The sequence below is a fragment of the Ctenopharyngodon idella genome, chromosome 4 (assembly GCF_019924925.1).
Source record: "Ctenopharyngodon idella isolate HZGC_01 chromosome 4, HZGC01, whole genome shotgun sequence".
Lineage (NCBI taxonomy): Eukaryota > Metazoa > Chordata > Actinopteri > Cypriniformes > Xenocyprididae > Ctenopharyngodon > Ctenopharyngodon idella.
The window spans coordinates 12,251,681-12,272,525 of NC_067223.1; the positions used below are offsets into that span (position 1 = coordinate 12,251,681).

At 36.7% G+C, this 20,845-nt stretch overlaps 1 protein-coding gene across 3 annotated transcripts; it reads left to right on the forward strand.

Moving 5' to 3' along the window:
• Nucleotides 1–121: 121 nt before the first annotated feature.
• On the forward strand, nucleotides 122–14,210 carry tnnt2e (troponin T2e, cardiac). 3 transcript variants are annotated; one of them, XM_051889932.1, is made up of 16 exons: nucleotides 123–222; nucleotides 1,942–1,989; nucleotides 3,292–4,692; nucleotides 4,792–4,812; nucleotides 5,190–5,207; nucleotides 5,303–5,326; nucleotides 5,946–5,972; nucleotides 6,100–6,121; nucleotides 6,230–6,287; nucleotides 7,628–7,744; nucleotides 7,868–7,945; nucleotides 8,063–8,176; nucleotides 8,307–8,419; nucleotides 8,512–8,602; nucleotides 10,026–10,066; nucleotides 14,024–14,210. In XM_051889932.1, exons 3-16 carry the CDS (start codon nucleotides 4,617–4,619, stop codon nucleotides 14,067–14,069), a joined length of 846 nt encoding a protein of 281 aa, XP_051745892.1. In that variant the 5' UTR covers nucleotides 123–222; nucleotides 1,942–1,989; nucleotides 3,292–4,616; the 3' UTR covers nucleotides 14,070–14,210. The 3 variants fall into 3 exon arrangements, with proteins under 3 accessions (XP_051745894.1, XP_051745892.1, XP_051745893.1); XM_051889933.1 differs by lacking the exon at nucleotides 10,026–10,066 and adding an exon at nucleotides 10,313–10,350 and having other exon boundaries at nucleotides 124–222; XM_051889934.1 differs by lacking the exon at nucleotides 5,946–5,972 and having other exon boundaries at nucleotides 122–222.
• The last annotated feature ends 6,635 nt before the right edge of the window (nucleotides 14,211–20,845 follow it).

The window sequence follows — 20,845 nt, forward strand, 5'->3', positions numbered from 1 at the left end:
CTCAATACTCCACCAATATATCTCCACCGTATATCTCCCTAACTGTCATGCTCCACTCCCTCTAACAATAGGCTCAGTTCCGGCAGCCAATCAGAGCAAAGCAGTGCAGTCACATGATCTGGCAGGTCTGTATTAGGTGAGCTTTGGGTTAGTTTGAGACTGTCTGCTGCCCGGACCCTCGAGATAAGATCCCATCTCTCTCTCTTCTTGGTGAGATCTCAGGTAAGAGGCTTTGGATTTTGTTATTGGATCCAACTGACATAGTTCATTGGTAGCTAAAAATCTATTCAAACAATTGCATGCCTACCGGATTAAATTAATTCTGCAAAGTTGCCCATAATGTGTGAACTCAGACCTGAGGATCACCCTCTTCATTCCTATGCAATCATCAATGCAATGCTTGTCTTGTTCGCCAGAGGGACTGGTGGTTTGCGTGCTTTGGGGTTTTATCTTAATGCTGCTTAATACAGACTATCAATGGCAACATTCCTGCCACCGTCAGCCTGTGATATTCCAGCCTTTCAGATGGAGTACGACTGGCCCTCGTTCATTAACGTAAAATGCACGTAACTCCAAAGTGAGACAGTTAATCTGCTGCAAAGACTTGGTGGATTTGGTCAGAGACGCTGCACTCAGATCTCTGGCTGCTTCTGCCACACTCTCATTATCACAAGGACTCAATGTAAAATAAACCTTTATCCAAGATGATCTCTGTGAAGAGCCATTAGTTTGAGTTCCCATCAGACAAGATATTGAACAGCTATTGAAGGAAAATAAGAAATGATTACAATTAGATAACCTAATGACCTTTGAAACTTCAGGAGCTACAGTAATATTTGGTCACACTTAATATGCATGGATTTGATTGCAATAAAAGCAAAAATAAGTGGTGTTAAATGTTGCTTAAGCACCTTTTTCTTTTACCATATTTTTCAATCAGCTGGATTTTTTTAGAGGGTGTATGAAGTTGGTTCTCCTCAAGTTCACGCAGGTGTCATTCATCACATTAACTATCAACATGTTCCACTTTATGTCTCAGTTTTGAACATATTCACTGTTTCTTTTTACTTAAATCCTCAACAAACTTCATTTTTTGTGATATGTTGCTTGAAAAGTGTCCTTGTGCCATATTTAAAAACAAATCAACAGTACGCTCTTAAAAGGGTTCCAAAAGAGGGTTTTCACAGCAATGAAGAACCTCAAAGAACCTTTCAGTGAACAATTTAATAACCTAAAGAACCTTCTTCTTACGACTTCATAAATGGAATGAAAAGGTTCCATGGATGTTAAAGGTTCTTCATGGAACCACTGATGCTAATAAAGAACTTTTATTTTTAAGAGTGATATTTTGTTATCGAATGCAATGACATTCACACATTTTTAAGTGTGACTTAATTCTTCATATATACTCTGTGGGGTCAGTGTACCTAATGAGCTGCATTAAAAAACTAGACAGATCTTTAATGTCAGTAGGTGCTGTGGAACAATGTCCCGCACAAACAATGTGCTTCAAAAATAGATGACAAGGACACATGCAGTCTTGATTTACACAGAGAATGAGCGACAGGCCTTGATGAGACCAGCCAAGTTCATTGTCTGGAAAAGTGTGGAGCACCTGTTCCAAACCGCATAGTTTATTACTGCCAAAAATAGCCACCCTCACTCATTCATCTCGATCATTGTGTGGTGATTTATTTGCTGGTGGACACACAGGACAGCACAGCAGCTTTTTCAATGCTTGTTAAACATGGTAGTGAATATGAATCCTATATGGTCCAATAATGTTGAACATTATGTTTGTCTCTGGGATCAGGATCATTTATAGAAGAATTTTAAAGATGATTTGTAGACCGTGTCAAGACTGTTCTGCTGTTAGCAAAAGAAGTGGAAATTAATTGAATTCATTTGACATGCATAACTTAAACTTGTTTACTTTATCAGGAATCAACTAGTCATGGCTGACACAGAGGAAATGGTGGAGGAAGTGCAGTATGTATAATGTCATTAGTTTTTATAATTTTGTCAGATAGAAATACCTTAACAAGTTTAGTTTTGTTCTTCCCTCATTTTTTAAATATTTAAAAAATATAAAATATTTTCCTCTTATTTTGATGGTTTAATCAAACTTGCAGGGTCATTAAAATCAAATATCCCCTCGACATCATCACTTTTAGCCACTACTGTAAGGTGACATTGTTGCCACATGACAACACTACATTACATTTAAGTGATGATAAGTTACTTTGCATAAAAATGCCTTAAAGTTTAATAGTCTGAACATACACACTGCCCAGCCAAAAAAAAAAAAAGTGGCTGTTTGGATTTAAATAGACAAATGCTTAAAGGGATAGTTCACCCAAAAATGAAAATTATCCAATGATTTACTCACCCTCAAGCTATCCTAGGTGTATATGACTATCTTCTTTCAGATGAACACAATCGGAGTTATATTAAAAAAATATCCTGGCTCTTACAAGCTTTATAATGGTAGTGAATGGTGCTCCTGATTTTGAAGCCCAAAAAAGTGCATCCATCCATTATAAAAGTAATCCATACGACTCCAGGGGGTTAATAAAGGCCTTCTGAAGCGAAGCAATAGGTATTTGTAAGAAAAATATCCATATTTAAAACTTAATAAACTAAAATAACTAGCTTCCGGCAGACGCAAATTGAGTTACACCAAAAGAGTAACTTCTGACCTGACGCACTGACGAACGCGGAAGCGCAGAGGATAGAGAAAATCAAAACACCAGTCACGAATTGGTCTAAAATGAAAATTTTTAAAGAGAAATATCGGAGGATTTTGATATAAGAGAAGTTACACTTTTGGTGTAAGTCAACTTGTGTAGGCTGTCTGCCAGAAGCTAGATATTTTAGTTTATAAAGTCATGGATATTTTTCTTACAAAAACGCATCGCTTCACTTCAGAAGGCCTTTATTAACCCCCTGGAGCCGTATGGATTACTTTTATGATGGATGGATGCACTTTCTTGGACTTCAAAATCAAGAGCACCATAAAGCTTGTAAGAGCCAGGATATTTTTTAATATAACTCTGATTATGTTTGTCTGAAAGAAGATAGTCAGATACACCTAGAATGGTTCGACGGTGAATAAATCATGGGATAATTTTCATTGTTGTGTGAACTATCCCTTTAAGAGTCTATGACTGGATCATTATTGCAGTGATTATTATGTTTCAAGCATGTTATATGTTTGGCAACATTTCTTCTAACCCTAACTGTTTATCCTTTTTCTTTTCCTTCTCTTTTCACCCTGTGTGTCTGTAATAGGGAAGGTAAGCCAGTTTGAGATGTGTACCTATTCATGCACTATTACTATATTTGTCTTCATGGAAATGGAGGCTGGTCCAGAGGAAGTTTTTTGTGCTGTCAGCTTGTGTGCATGTGCTATTTTAGACACTTTAGATGTCCAAGAATTGCTTTTGTCCTCAGCTACATGTCCAGTAGAACTGAGTTACTCAAAGGTTCAACTAATATATGTTCAGGGTGACATTGTTACATCAAGTCAAGTCAAGTGTGTCCTGTCCATGTCCATTTCCTATTGTCCCAGATGTCAGTCACCTCATTCGTTTCTTGTGTGCTGTCCATAATGATCCGTAAATGTAAAATGTAATGCTCGTTGTTTGGAAATATCATGGAAACCCAGGCTCACTGGAAAAACATACCTCTGGCGATAATTCTGCAAAATGATATTATGTTTCTTCGTTGTACATTTCATGACACTTGAAAAGTGAAATATCCAGTGAGTGGTGCTAAAAAATCTGAAACCGATTAACGTGAATCTGACAACGTTTGGTTGTTTGTATCACAACAGTTCGTTGAGTGACGGTTTGACAATAACGTAGCACTAAATGAATAGGTAGTAGAAGCACGTTTTTCCGATGCGCCTGGGTTGAATTCATGGCGTAGTTAAAATGATCATGTTAAATTCATTTAGCGCATCATTTGGTCCACGTGATCACATGCAAATGGCATTAGATAGCCTATTGGTGAAATTATTTCTCAAAATGTCATTTACAAGCTGTTGGGTGGATCTCAATGTTCTGACAAAGGTTAAAGATGATCAGATAACGTGATTCAGCATCTTGATTATGCAAAGACTGATCAAATGCTTCTGAATGTATTTGCTACTAATGGTTATTATGTTCACACTGTAGTGGAGGAAACCGAAGAAGAAGGTAAAACCGTGTTCACCGTGTGTTGTGTTGCTTTGCATGAATATAAATTTTAAAATTAACTTAAATATATTAGATTTAGATAATATTAATACAGCATATGTGGCCTAAAACCATTAGAAAGGTCAGTTTCATTCTGTAGACTAGTCTTTCGTATAAATGCATGCAGATATTTCAGTTTATTCTCACAGTTAATTCATTTACTCATCCTTATTTATGCAATTATTATTCCTTCCTTCCTTCTTGCATTCATTTGTTCACTCCTCCTCCTGAAGTGGAAGGTAATTTTTTAAAACATACACTTAGCAATACTTGCATTCATTAATTTATGCACCCATTGTTTCATTCACTTCAGTAGTAAATTCACCATTTCATATCATTGAAAACAAAGTTAGCACACCTTCATACAAATAAATTTGCATGACATTGAAAACACATTGTATTACACTCCATAATAATGGTTTCTCTTCAATAGTGGCACCTCCAACAGAGGAAGGTAATGCATCAATCTGACCTTTATTTTGTGGTGATTTTCTGTACATTTGCCATCACCAATGCAAGGTCTTTAATATTTCATGTTATATTTTCATATTAGAACCAGCCCCTGAGGTGGAAGGTAATAATTCCCTCATTTGATTAATACAAATCTTTAAATGTTTAATGATTTTTAAGTAATATCATATATAGTCAGCTATATTTGAAACACTGGATCAACACATATATCTATGTGCACAACACAAAATTCCTTCATTTTAGTACTTACCATTTAAACCAAGACCTGCATTCAGGCAACTCCAGTTCATATGCTAAGAATCTCTTGCCATAAACTGAAATTTGATTTCTCCAAATTCCATATCTTTTATCCAAAAATAAATTTGTTTGTCAGTCAGAATATCTGTTCCTGAATGGCAGATCTTAGTATGTTATGGCATGTTTAGAATTGCTATAAACTAAAGTCTTTATAAACTAACTGATTTGCTGTTCTTATATTAGAGCCTCCGGATGTAGAAGGTAATTATTTCAGTTGTTAAGAATATTGTGGTTATTTATACCTTTATAGTGTTTGTAAATCTTCATTCTTTAACACTTATCTCATATCTGAACAGAGGAGCCAGAACCTGAACCAGAAGGTAAAGCTCTTCAGCTTTACATTCATTCATAGAATATAGATTATGAACCAAACATTTAGCAAGACATTCAGTTTCTCTTTTTCTGGCACAGAAAAAAGGCAAAGCTTTGCATGTTCTCAAGGATTGACAGGTTGTTTAGTGTGTAACATGATCTGTTCAACCTTAATGATGTGAGCAGTACTGGGTGGCCAGTGCCATTAGTTCATTACATGTAAATCTTACTGATTAAATATGAGAAGAGCACAAAACATTTCTTTATGATGGACAGCTCACTTTCTTGTTAACTGATTTAAAATGTGATGATTCAAGAGTGATCTGAATCAAATGTTTACTCTGATTACAACGGCATGAAGTCTCATTGTGAAGGCTGGAGGACAAAAACTGTTTATTTGTAAGGTTCGTTTGTCATGATGCAATATATCAGCTAAATTAAATCGCATGTGTGATGATTGTGACTGTCAGAACATTGGGTCGTCACATTCAGCCGGGCATTTGTTTCAAAATCAAATCATTTCTTTTGTTCTGGGATTTTTGTTCCTTTTCCTAACAACTTAAATATGCGTCTGTGCAAGTAGTCTTAATGTGAAATTTTGTCTGTTCATGTGTCTTCATCTAAAAGAAGCGCCTATAGAGGAGGAGGCCGCAGGTAACTGCTCCTAAAATCACACACGTTCGCTCCAAGGTCGACATACCTTGTCGATCTTGGAGCGAAAAGTACTTTGTGTGGCATATTATTAGTCAGTGATGATGTTTTTTATATGTTTTATCCCCAGATGAGACAAAACCAAAGCCGAAGTATGTCCTATATATTGATATCTTTCTAAACTTACTAAAGTCATGTGTTTATCTGCATACATGAAGAAAGCACACCGTCAGTCCTCATGGGTAACACTTATTTTACAGATTCATGCCCAACATCACTGCTCCAAAGATTCCTGAAGGAGAGAAGGTGGACTTTGATGTGAGTAACATTAAGTTTGAATTGCATCACTTCCTGTATTCGCTTGGAATGGAATATTATAGCGTCTTGCTTACAACATTGAATTTTGTAAACCTGGACATTAGGAATTAAATTTTCAAAAGTATGCTATATTGCTCATGACATTTCATTTGTCACCTGACTTTATTATGTGAAGGTATAAGGGGCCGTTCACACAGAACGCGTTTTTCCAATCCAATGCACTCATTTTCTTTTTTTCTATGTAAACACGCGCTAGATGTTGACGTGTTAAAACTCATGTGTTTTTGAAGCCTTTGGCCTTCCATAACCGTTTCGCTCGTGTCTTGCGTCTTTTGCAGCGTCTCGCGCATGAAAAGGTGTTCTAAAAACGTGACGATCAAGTTAAAATCAGTTCAACTTTTAAAAAACGCGTCTCAAGCCCATGCGTTTTTTCCCCCATTCCATTGCCCGCGTCTCGTGTTTTTCAAAGCAATTATTATATCAGAAATTTAAACTGTTATTTTCCCTTTTGAATCTAGTGTAAAAATGTCTCAAGTTCTGGCAGTCAGATCAAATAGTTAATATTAAAAATCTAAATGTATATTCATTTCATTCATCATACTGGAAATGAAGGATCCATTTGAGCCCATTGTAGGATACAGTAGCCTGCTGTCAGAACTGAAAATTAAACTGATAGGCAATTTAGAAGAATTTTTTTTATTTGGATGGTGCAAATTGAACAAAAAAATTCAATCCTCACACTGACCCAACGTTTCGACCATTTCTGTCTTCATCAGGTAGTAAAAACAAGTGTGTTGTGTTCTGTTTAAAGGCACAATATGTAATTTTCACCACTAGAGGTCGCTTATTCAAAACAAAGGCATAGCTTGATTTTGCGAAATCATGGGAGATGTTGCCTTCACTACAGCCGTTGGAAAAGAATCCGACGGGACTCGAGCAGAAATCATATTCATGGATGAGCTAATGTATTAAAGATTTATTAACAATTCTGTAATATGAAGCAGGGTGGGGCTGAAAGCCATCGGAGCGGAACAAGGCCGTTGGAGCGATTGCTAATGAGAGACGAGCGTGACACACGGCTCGAGAGAAGTGGAGCTTTTACTATGCCGCAGACGAGCGCTTCCACTTCTACCGGTCATGCATATGTGGGATAACGCAAGAAAAAACATTTTTAGAGAACGTTTTCATAACTTAATAGGAACGTTAGCAAAACGTTCTTAGAACATATTTTTGTTAGCTGGGTGAACGGTCATCCACAATTTGCAAAACTGTACTACAATAGAGTACTACGTTATTGTGAATATAGATTTTATGTCAATACCTGTCTGTGTGTGTAATAGGACATTCACAGGAAGCGTCAGGAGAAGGATTTATCTGAGCTTCAGTCTCTGATTGAGGCTCATTTTATCCAGAGGAAGAAAGATGAAGAGGAGCTGATCGCTCTGGTCAACAGAATTGTAAGTTAATACGATAATCTGAAAGCACTGTCTAATCCAGAAGGGTTTCAGAACTGGATTACACAGCTTTAAATGCTAAATAACATTCAGTCTTGTCTTGTGTCTGTCTGATGCTGTATGCAGGAAAAGCGCCGCGCGGAGAGAGCGGAGCAGCAGAGAGTCCGTACAGAGAAGGAGAAGGAGAGACAAGCCCGTCTGGCTGTGAGTGACACTCCCTTTAGCCAATAGGAAGCAGTCATTTACCTCTATGACACTGAGAGCTAGAATAGAAATGAAGGAGGAAATAAGTGAAATTCTCTCCATCGGATCTCTCAACAGGAAGAAAAGGAGAGAAGAGAGCTAGAGGAACAGAGGAAGAAACAAGATGAAGACGCCAAGAAGAAGAAAGCTCTTACCAACATGACACACCAGTACGGAGGAATCCAGCAGAAGGTTTGAATTAAGAGATATCTAGCAAACTAGAAGTTTGATGTTGGATTTTGATCCAAAAACTGCATGGAAAAGGATAACCTAGATGTGAAAATAAGACCCCGCAGGAAGAATCTGCTTCTCTGTCTCACAGGGCGAGGGCCGCAAAGGGGCGAAGAAACAGACGGAGAGAGAGAAGAAGAGGAAGATCCTGGCGGATAGGAGGAAGCCACTCAACATCGATCATCTGTCTGAAGATAAACTGAAGTAAGTCACCGCTGAACGTGGTCTCATCACTGTTTTCATCAGCCGGTGTTGTGTAAACGGCCACTGACGAAGCTTCTGATTGGTTCTCGCAGAGAGAAGGCCAATGAGCTCTGGCAGTGGATGATGCAGCTGGAGGCCGAGAAGTTCGACCTCAGCGAGAAACTGAAGAGACAGAAATATGACGTAAGTGTTGACGTAATCAACTTCACACAACAACATAAAAAGCATAGCATAATAGTTTATAAAATTACACTGTCAATATGGGATTTGTATATTGTGTTTTTGTTGCAAACATCATGATAACAATTTCCTTTTGCCCTATTGCCTTAATTTCAAGACAAAATGTTTCTTTATTTATGTTGGTTTCAGCTGATATTGTTGGAATCTTTTAAGCACAATTCTACATAAAGTAGATTATTAAATATTATTTAAAAAGTGTTAGTTTGACTCTACGTAAATCACTTAAAGTCAACCTGAAAACAACTTTTTTTTTAACTTAACTTACTTTCTTAATTCACATTATTAGTGTTATTGTTGATAATTGGTAATCCCTCCAAAAATGACATCAAGCCCTGTAAAAAAAATTATTTTTCAAAGATTACCGTAGTTTGTTTTATAAGAAGATACTACTCAAAATTTCATGTTTAATTCAATGTGTTATTAGCCATTTCTTTGTAATTAATTGTGAAATTTACTAGCAATTTCTGAGTTAAAATTGTTTCTACGGTTTTTTTTTTTTTTTTTCAGTATATAGAAATAAATTGAATCAAGTCCCACCTTATTTTTTTTATTATTCTTGTTAAATATCTGTCATATATTCACATATTACGGAAGTAAAATAGTTGTGAATATTTCATGTTGACTTTAAGGCCTGGTACATCTGGTATTAAGATGCGTTTTGGTCGATTGGATCACAAGTGGGTGAAAAAATAAAAATACAGGTGTAAACGGGGTCTAAAACGTTTTGAGCTTGTCCACTTTCGACCACTTCCAGAGGTAGTCGAAAATGCATTTGACAGGATTGCTGTCGTAGTGTAAATGTGGTCAAATGCATTCGAACAACCACAAAAGACCCGCCTAATCTCCACCTACTGAACATTATGGGGAAACACCAGACGGGATTTAAAAATTTGGTTTGAAGATGAAAAATGTACCAAGCACAATGTTCTCTCACCATTCCTGATTTCTAACACACACTCACAGCTTTTGCCGTTGTCTTGCGGCTGTCAGAGCAGAAATGAAAGCTGATGCTCTCCGTGTTTTTCCGTCATCTCTGGTTGCTTTCATATGTAAATTGCACAACCTTATTTTGTCCATTAGATTGAAAGATCTGAAAAAGGCCATACATTTACCCGCCCATAGACCCTCCCCTCGAAGAAATCAGGACAGACGTGGTTGGAAGTGGGCAAGAGAGACGGATTAAAACACCAGGTGTAAACGGAAATGTGTCTCCATCGTCTACTTGTGATCCGATCAACCAATACGCATCTTAATACCAGGTGTAAACAGGGCCTGACTTAAATTAGCGGTAAATTAGCTTCCACTTTGGCGCTGTGATAAACAGGCGTCCATGGCCTACCTGTCTAAAACTGTGACTTGCTTCCAGATGAATGTTCTCCAGACCCGAATCATTGAACAACAGAAGTTGTAAGTAACTGGCTGTGAGGGCGGCCACCTCACTGTTGTGTAGCCTGCTGTCAGTAACTGTTGTCGGTCAGATTTGTGTCGGGTCTGGGCTCTCGGTCGGTCGCCGCCGTTGGTGAAGGCAGGTGACGTGATTGTGGCTGCAATCAGGCAGCGGACGTCTGCGAATGCACAGGTTTTCCCCCATCAGCTGGTCCTGTTTATATTGTCTTTTGTGCTTAGCAAGGCTTCCGTATGTGTTCCTTACAGATCACTCAGCTACTGGCTAGAGTCAAAGATCACCAGAGGTAAGTACCCTGAGCCACACTGGTCACTTTCCCCTGGTTTCAATGCGGTCTGGCTCAGAGGAAGGAAGCAGAGGAAGTGTTGATGTTCAAGGGATAGTTTACCCCAAAATTAAAATTCTCTCATCATTTACTCACCCTCATGCCATGACTTTCTTTCTTTAGATAAACAAACAATATGTTTCAGGAAAATAAGCCTCCTCTGTGAGTCCATATAATGCCACTTAATGGATGCCACTCATTTAATGCTTGGTCTGGTCAGGCCAATGCAAAGTAATATATTTTTATTGCAGGATTAATGCACCCATTCACTTGCATTATATGAACTTATTATTATTTTATTATTAACTTAAAATCCTAAAAATCTTTGTTTGTGTTTATCTGAAGAAAGAAAGTCATATACAGCAGGGATGGCATTAGGGTGAGAGAACTTTAATTTTTGGGTAAACTATCCCCTCAGTTTTGAGTTTGGTCTGCTCAACAGTTTCCGCTCCTTTCAGATCCCAGGCCCGCTGAAACCGTACGATCTTGACAGGTGCGAGCTCGGAGCATGTGGTTCAGCTCAATCCCAGTGTCAAACGGGGAAATGTTTAGGATCTTTACACTCAATCCTAATACGACCAGTTTAAGTGGCTCCTTCCGTGCGTAGCCTACTTTACTCGGCAACACATATACAGTACATGAATTTGTCCATAAACACACTCATATATGCAGATAAATATGAATTATTGTAAATGTTGACCATAGGGAAAACATTAAATATTAGTGGTTAAACGGATCGTTGTTGATCCGTGATCCGTACGGACCAAGCCCCACGGTTCGGCACGCATGTGAATCTTGGATCAATTGCAAGTTTAACCGCAATAGAGTGAAAGGTTATCATTTGCACGTGTTTTGTCTTGCTAGTTTACACATTAAATAGACATAAAACCATTCCAGCGCTAGAAAAGGCAAAAGAGGATTTCGGTATCGCACGCCACGCTGTTATCGATGCGCACAGACGCACATACAAGGCTCGCGCGCACACACAGAGAGAGAGAGAGAGAGAGGCGCGTTTCAGATAACTCCAAATTGATTTCTCTTTCACGTCCTAAATGCACTTGGATGGACACATACACGCATTATGTCAGTCAAAATACCCCTCTCGGCAAGTATTCTCGTAAACACATTCGGTTATGTCTTAACTGAACGAGATGAGAATTCGGATGTGTATTTATCGGATGTGTGAGTGCATGGTGTCTTACTCTTAAAGTGACAGAAACCTATAAATACCTGCTGTTGTCTGTCATGTAAATCAAACAACAAAACACAGCTTTAACAAAGATTAATCTATATTTGTACAGTGAACAGTGTAATTTTACATTTAATTATTACATTTCTGTACACGAAAATTAATACTACAGTTAGACCTTATACTTTATTTGTAACTTTATGTGGTATTTACCTATGCTTGTAATTGGTGTACAGTATGTTCTTTTTACAGTCTGTTCACGTGCCTTCAATAATGTATTAGTTAGGCTAGTAGTTTCTGCTGTTACCCCCCACCCCCCAATTATTATTTTTTTGATCCGATCAAATAATAATAATAATTTTTTTTGATCCAATCCGTGACTTAACCGTGATATGATCCGAACCGTGAGTTTTGTGATCCGTTGAACCACTATTAAATATATTGATTGGACATAAATGAGAGAGACTTCAATGGAACGGTAAGTTCAAAATGAATATTTTGCCTCTGGAGACGGAATCTGTAGGCTGAACGAGAGGGTAAGAAACACATTAGGGCGAAGCAAGACTGCAACATGGACTGCATGAGACTGAGTGGCACTTTTTCCTTGCATGTGTATGAAACGTGTCTCTTCTAATTTTGCGAATTGCTATTCTGTTAACTGTCTTCTTATTTTTTTCAAGGGGCTGTTCACACAGAACGTTTTTTTCCATTCCACTGCGCTACTTTTCCATTGTTTTTCAATGTGTAAACGTGCTAGATGGACTTCTTTAACCATTGCGCTCTCATCGCGCGTTTTTTGGAGAGTCTCGTGCATTACACGGCATTCTAAAAACATGGCGTTCGAGTTAAAAAAAAAAAGTTCTGCTTTTTGAAAAACAGCCTCTAGATCTAGCGCATTTAACAGCAAAAACACGTTCTGTGTGAACTGGCCCTGAAGCAGTCACATTTCTATCCTAAATGTCATCTCAGTTTTCATCAATTGTTTGTTGTCAAAATCAAGCTGTCACTGAATTACGATTTTCATTCCGAAGTGCTGAATTTTGCTTACATTAATAAATAATCTGTATTGGAAAGCATGAGGTTGTGGGGACAGAAATCATTTTTGGATTAGGGTTGTTGTGTTGTCACAACACAATTAAAGGTCCAGTGTGTAATATTTAGGAAGGATCTATTGACAGAAATGCAGTATAATATACATAATTATGTTTTCAGTGGTGTATAAAGACCTTACATAATGAAGCATTATGTTTTTACTACCTTAGAATGAGCCATTTCTATCTACATACACCGCGGGTCCCCTTACATGTTAAGTCGCCATTTTATGCCACCACGTTTTGCCCTAAATGGACAAACTGCCCACTATGTTGTTGTTCTACTTCTTTGTTGGTGTTTTTAGAGGCAGCTTGCGTAGTCACTATATTGAATATGCACAAAGAACAAAAAGTAGTAGTAGTAGTCGTCTGGTTTATTAGAAGCAGAGACTGTTCTTTGTTAGAAGTAAGAAGAAACCTCATTGCTTGAATGGCTACTCTCTTCTGTCTCAGACGGCGACATCTTTGTCCTGTGTCGGCCACCGTAGCTTCTCTATGTGCTTCGAAAGGGAGGGGGGAGTGGTGGACTGAACCGTTGGTTGCAATTCGCAACCTCACCGCTAGATGCTGCTAAAATTTATACACTGCACCTTTAAAGTCACCTTGAAAATAAAATTGACAATTCTTGTTTTGTTTTTGTTATTTTATGGAATATTGCGGTATTTACTATAAATAATTTCTCCGTGCACATTTGTGTCGCAACCTGTCACTCACATGAGATCGAACAATTGCAAACCACAACCATCCAATCAATTCCCAATAGACAAAATCAAGTCCCGCCCTACATTTTTTATTCGTGTTCATCAAGCCGTGTCACTCGGATATATAGGTCACACTAGAGAAGAAAAGACTATCGCAGCTTACGTTTCATACCTTGTGACTTTAAGCTTTAGCTTATGAATATTAATAATGCCCTGCCATATAGAAATAGGTTTTCACAATACAACAAATTCCCCCCTTACTTTTTTTTTTCTTGCTAAATATCTTTTTTACCCTGAAATGTGTCATATTATGGAAGAAAAGTAGTTTGTGAATATTCCATGTTGAGTTTTTGGATTAGGGTTGTTGAGCCTTAGCTTATGAATATTAATGAGGGTATGCTCAGATAAACAGTCTATGATCTGAAACCAGGAAAAATCTGCTCATTTCCAAGTCAAAACTGAAATGCATTAGCATTATGATTAGAAATAAAATGCGCAAAATAATTTAAGTAATTTCCGTAGCACGCTAAGTAGCATAACGTTATGTTCTCAAATTGCAGTGAATTAGTTGATCAGTGGATTGATGAAATGATCAGCAATTACTTGATATGCAGCCAAATAAACTGGTTTGATAATTATGTTTCTCTTTGCAGTGCCAAAGGTCGTGGCAAGGGCAAGGTTGGCGGCAGGCTGAGGTAAATGTGCAGCGAATCGAAACACCCCAGAGATCCAGAAGACTTCGCCACCTTCATCACATATGCAGTTGTAGTCATTATAAAGCCATTGTTCTGTTTGACTGCACTTGTAGAGACAGTAAAGTGACATGTTTTACTGATGTCATGTTGTATTTCTGCTTGTTTTTTTGTTTTTGTCTTGAACACACAAGTATTTTGCAGTTATCACTAAATTTAATGTAAATTTATCCCTGCAACATTAAGAGTCAAATTGTATACAAATCATCCAGGTAACTGTTTCTCAAGTTATACATTTTCCATTTGTAAAGGTAATGTTTATTTGACATTAAGGAAAATCTGATTTTTGAATTGCTAAAACCCACAAAAGAAACTGATGCAGGTGCAGAGCCAATATGATCTTAATAATAAACCAATTTAAACTAAATAGTGACCTTAAAATGAAACCGATATAAGTAAGAAGAATGCACAGAGGATTATTTTTGTGAGGTGACCTGATAATTGAAAACACATGAATAAATTGTAGTGTTGTTAAAGGTCAATGCCAACCCAGCAGCTGTAGTGTGTCAAAGAACATATTTATAAAATATTAGAAGATATAATAAGGTTTTTTAGTTTTAAAAGAGTGTAATAAAAGGGCTTGACTGTGGATCGATTTCAAGTTGTAATAAAAAATAAGTTGCATCAGTGTTGTTCATGCAGTTACCCACAGGAGGGCGTTCAGACTCAAACACACACCTATCAAATTATATTATGTAGCAGTTTTATTATTACAATTAAATATGATTGGAAGATAAAAATGTATTCCATACAAATGTACACATGAAATAATGTGAATGAATGTATTTAGTGATTCATGTTCTTAACCCATATTGGTCTAAAATGTCCCTTTATAAACATTAATGTATCATCTCCAGTTCTGTGGTTCAGTGGGTTATTACTTGTTTTTGGTACATGAACGTCTTGGTTCAAATCCCACTCTTGCTAAAGTGCTTTTTCATCACAAAAACTCTCAATAAAGCTTCATTCAAAACTTGATTTACCTCTGCAGACTCAGTGGCTCAATAGACTAGGTGTTGTACTTTAATCCTGGAGACTTGAGTTTGAATCCCACTATTGCTTCAGTCAAATTGTTGCTACAATTTATGCTGTGGCTAATAAAAATAAAAGCCCATTCAAAACACTGAAGCTCAGCAGAGTCAGTGGCTCAGGTGATCAAGGTACTGCGTTTAAAACGTGGAGTTCTGAGTTCAATTCCCGCTACTGTTTTAAATTGTATAGATAAACTTACAATCCAAAACACCAACAAAGATCACAATCTCTGTGGATTACTGGATAATTGCTTGTCTTTTAAACATGACTTTCTGGTTTCAAGGTTTTTCTTTATATACAACACAGCTCTCAATAAAACTCAGACCAAAATAAGTGTCAGCTCCACAAACTCTGTGGCTCAGTTGATAGAGCATTACGTTTTAATCATGGAGACCTGAGTTCAAATCCTACCATTCCTTGTTTTAAATTGTTGCTATGAGTAGTGTCATAGATGAATTTACAATCCAAAACACTATCATATATCACAACCTCTATGGCTCTGTGGATGATTGCTTGTCTTTCATACATGACCATCTGGGTTCAAACCTCACAACTGCTGGAGTTTTTCTTTATATACAACACAGCTCTCAATAAAAGCCCATTCACAAACACATGCAATCAATGAAAATACAAAGCACCATGACACATCACAACCTCTATGGCTTAGTGGATGATTGCTTGTCTTTCATACATGACTGTCTGAGTTTGAACCCCACAACTGCTGAAGCTTTTCTTTATGTACAACACATCTCTCAATAAAATCTTATTTAAAACACACTTCAGCTCTGAAGCCCAGGCGATAAAGCGTTGTGTTTTATTCATGTAGATCTGAGTTCAAATCCCACTGTTTCTTATGTTAAATCATTGATGTTATATCCAACAAAGTGGCCCAAATGTCAGCCCCTGTTGTGAAAGCCACAATGGCACGAGTGGCTAAACACATGTTAGTTGCGGACAAGGCTGCGGTAAAGGCATGGGTTCAAATCCCACCTCAGCATGTTGGGATGACAACCACCATCCCAAAGAAAGAAAGCTGTGTCATAGCAGTACAACAGTAAATAAAAAAACAGCCTTTTTTTTTTTTTTTTTTTTTTTTATAAATAATTTTGCTGCTAAATGGGGGGAAAAAGCACTGCTGCAGCAGAGGGGGGATCTGAACCCATGACTTTTGGATTGATCAGAGCTTTTAAGTCATGAGCTCTGACCACTCAACCACAACCATCTCCTACACACACTAGTATTGTTTATCATAAGAAATAAACATATTTACACTCATTCAAAAAAAAAAAAAAAATAGTAAAATAAGTTTGGGTCTAGGATGTGTTTTTATAAAAAATAAAAATGTGAAAAATATAAAAAATATTTAAATAATTAGAATTATTAAAAAAAATTTTTTGTAGATGTTAAAAAATAAATATATTTAAATCACTTTGAAAACAATTATAATGTGTGTCTATTAACACTAAAATATTAAATAAATGTTTATAATATTAAATATAATAAATATTTAGGCTTTTTAGAATATATATATAAAATAAAATACTTAATTTTTTTTATTAACATATTTGCACACATATGTTGATATATATATATATATATATATATTAAAATATTTTTTATTTTTTTAATAATATTTAATAATAATATATTAAAATATTTTTGTGTCTAGGTACAATATTATATTATATTATTAAAATTAAGTAAATATTTAGAATTAGAATATTAAATATTAGTTTCATTTTCATTACATAAAGCTAAGAATCTTCATTCAGAGGTGCTTAAGAATACATTTTTGTTACATAAAGATTAAACTGATACGCTGATAAGTTTATGAGGCAAGAGACAACAGAAAATCATAAGATCACTCACTGCTGATGATTCATATTCCAGGTGCTTCACGAGAGAGCAGCATCATGGTGAGGAAGGTCTGCAGAAACAGAAATAATAAGACACTGAAAAGTTTGTTATGGATGATAAAAGACTGGGATTTAAAAACAGCGGTACTGGTATCTTATCAGTTTGTCTGAAAATCACAGATCTAAAAAGATGGAAGATAAAAAACAAAAACACTGGATGCTACATAATGAAAACCAAGTGCAAAGCAGAATCTAAGTGTCCAGTCATTGTCTGAAAATTGCTACCAGATTGCATTTGATTGCTTGTCTGTTGTAACTACAACGTCAAACAAATATAAAAATACTATTGCTTATTATTGTACTTATAATAGAAAATGAACAGGCGAGTGATTTCTCTTAATGCAACATCTGCTGATTAATTTATTCTAAAAGTAAACTTTATTAGATAAATACTAATACTTTTTTATCAACAAAATTGTATGACCGCATTAAATTTAAATTAGTGTTGTTTAAATTAAAGCAAATCCATGTAAAATGTACAGTCTCTTCACAGAATTATATTATTTCACAGATCAGAAATATTGATGACTCATCTTGCGCGACAGGAATTTTGTCCAATCAAATGCTTTCTAGAGAAAGTCCCGCCCCCAACACGCCAGCAGCACAAACACTCTGTGTAGTTTCTCAATTGGAGATGATAGGAACAGAAATACCTTTATTTAAGTTATTAATCCCTCTAAGAAGTGTCCGGAGGAGCGGCAGGTGTTGAGCGCAGGTGAGAGGGGAGCAGATTCACCGCGAGCTGAAGAAAACACTACAAACCCACGTGTGGCATCATTCTCTGCTCGCGCGACTCTCTGATCCGCCCTCACTGTCATTCTGCTGTAGAGGAGAGCGAGTGGAGACAGTAAATGACAGCGCGACGTTTTTGGCGTTAAAACACTAATACATCAATACAAACTTATATAATTTCTCTAATACAAAAAAGAGGACTTTTACGGAAGCGCTTCACGCGGAAAGTTACTTACACGTGAGTCGCGTTACACTCGAATCTTGCTCTTTATCGCAGTTTTTGTCGGTTTAGTTTGCTGAAGGCCTGTAATATGTGCTGCTGAGTGACATTAGAGTCTGTCACTGAGCTGTCATCTGCAGGATCTGTACTTTCATGCCATTAAAATGTCATTTTATGCGTCATGTTGTCAAGGATCTAAAGGTGTCAGGCTGAAAGTGATGCTCGATTGTGCCGCCTAGTGGAGCGTTTGGAAAACTGCGGGATTTTTTTTTATTTTTTTATTTTTTTAATTTAACAAACAAGTCGAGAAAGAACTTGATTTGTACTTTTTGACTGGAATTTAAACAATCAGCGATATCGGGAGTCGAATGGGTGAAACAGGCGCGAAGCTCATGCACTTTATCACAGATGAAACGGATTTGCAAATACACAGACATTTAATACTTTTTCATGTAGCAACTGAAACCATTTTCATTCAAAACTTAAGTTTTTTTACTTATATTAAGCTATGTTTGCTGTGCTATTAAAATTGAATTAAGATATGGGGTCAATTGACCATTCGCAAAGGCCTTTAGTTACTGTTGCTACGTCCGACAAGCCATGCTGCTCTCACACCACACATCATGTTCTCACATTGAAAAATACATCGCGGAGCATGAACATCATAAGGAATGTTGTTTCAACTGCCGAAAGATGTCAGTACACACCATTTTTTCAAGTTCAAGTCCACCGACGTTAATCTACTAACTCCCCTGACTGCTTTGTCGGACAAAATGGCGGATTCAGCGTTATGATTGGTCGCCTGTCAATCAAACCCCTGGCGAAGGGTCAATTCCATGTCAAATCAACCAAATTTCAGAAACTTTCCTGGCTCAAATGCCTGTCACCATTGGTGTACAATGCAACAAAATGGTGAAAGTCAACAGGTTTTACTAATATACCTACCAATCTCTGTGTATAAATAAAATAATGATGTTGTCATCTTTATAAAGTCATTTTTACCCCCCTGTAATTTGGCTCCGAATCTCAGGTAAAAATTGTCATTTTGACCCCCTGCAGAGCAAGTACGGGACTTGCTACTGTCGATACATATACGACACACTGCTGTGAGCAAGTAAGACATGCTGCTGCTGTACAATATAGTGTACATGAATTACCCATAGCAGATCTATACAGGTGGAGCTGGGGAAGGTGGAGGGTTTCTTAAAGCGCACTGCAAAACTGCTACGCAAATGCTGACCAGATGTTTGAAGGCTGAGCAGCAAGCTCATTGGCTACTGATACAGCAGGAACCAATCAGCTGTGCCCAATAGAGAATAATGTGATTGCAAGCAGATTGAGTTAAGGATCTGCCTGCGCCATCTATAGTTTCATGACAGAACTTTGTATTTTTTGGTTACAAAAAAATGAACCTAAAAATAAGGTTCTTAAATAACCAATTGGAACTTTAGGGGAATGTTCTGTGTTTGCTAAGTAGTATGTTTGACACTGGAGCTCCAAAGCTTGTGTTTCAACAGAAGTGTGATTCGTTTTTGCCAAAGGTACGTGATAGAGCTGCACAATTAGGCTAATCGTAAAAAGATTGTGATCTCAAATCAAACACCCACACGATATTATTGTATTAATGACAATGATTCACCCATATCTATTAAACCTTTGACAAAATCATACCTGAACATTCAAATCTGTGTTTGTGCTGCTGCGCTGAGCCAGAGAGAGCAGTTTTGAACCACACAGTAGTTATTTCTCTGTGTTACTAATATTCATATTATCACAGAAGTACTGAGATAAAAGTTTAAAGTTAAGGATATAAACACTGATGTCTACGATCGCGATCAAAATAGAGCAAATAATAGGGGTGTAAGAAAATATCGATGCGCTTGAATATCACGATATTATGTTTGGCAATACTGTATCGATATTTGTTTATTTACATCTAAGATTCGTGGCTTTGTGTTCGGTTTAAACCCAACTACTAGATGGCAGTGTTATCTCAAACTGACGCGGAGAAGAGCAAGGTCTGTCCGTGCATTGCTAGCATTAGCAAACCCAGCTCACAAGACGAGAGAATTATTCCAGCCCCCGCCGCGGTGTACAGAGCTAAAGTGTGGATTAATTTTGGCTTCAACTATAAATAAACCACTAAGGAGATCGACAAGAATCACGTTGTTTGCAAAATAGGCCATGTTAAAATCTGCATGTGGTGTGTTCTTTATGACAGTTTTTTTTTTTTTTCTACAATTAGATCCTCTTTCTAAAAAAAACTAGAAATATCACAATATATCGCCTTTCTTACAGTATCGCAATATATCACAATATATCGTATCACCAGATTCTTGGCAATACACAGCCCTACTTTTGAAAGTAACTTGGTGCTTCCAATAACAGTTTTAATTACATCTTACGCCACTAGGTGTCGACAAGTGACTGTTAAAAAATGTATTTGTCATTGAATCATTCATTCAAAGGATTCATTCAAAAACAATGATTCATCCTGTAATGAAACAAGTATTTATTAATGAGTCATTGAATTCATTCAAACCATTTTTTTTTTATAATTCATTCAAATTAATTAAACATTTTTCCAGCAATTAATATTTTGTTACAAGCTCTAGTAAATTACATGTTATTTTGTTTAGTTTTATATTCAGAATCGTGGGAGAATCATGATCTCTATTTAAAATAAAATAAAAAATCGTGATTCTCATTTTATCCAGAATAGGGCTGAAACGATTAGTCGACATTATCAACAACGCCGACAATTAAAAATTGTAGAAAAATATTTTTGTTGTCGAATAGTCTTTTGATCTCATATGACCTATT

Coding starts and splice junctions, on each gene's coding strand:
- tnnt2e (XM_051889932.1), top strand. CDS start 4,617: ATGACATTGAAAACACATTGTATTACACTCCATAATAATGGTTTCTCT. Junction 6,288..7,627: donor GAGAGAAGGTGGACTTTGAT/GTGAGTAACATT, acceptor TGTGTGTAATAG/GACATTCACAGGAAGCGTCA. Junction 8,177..8,306: donor ACGGAGGAATCCAGCAGAAG/GTTTGAATTAAG, acceptor TCTGTCTCACAG/GGCGAGGGCCGCAAAGGGGC.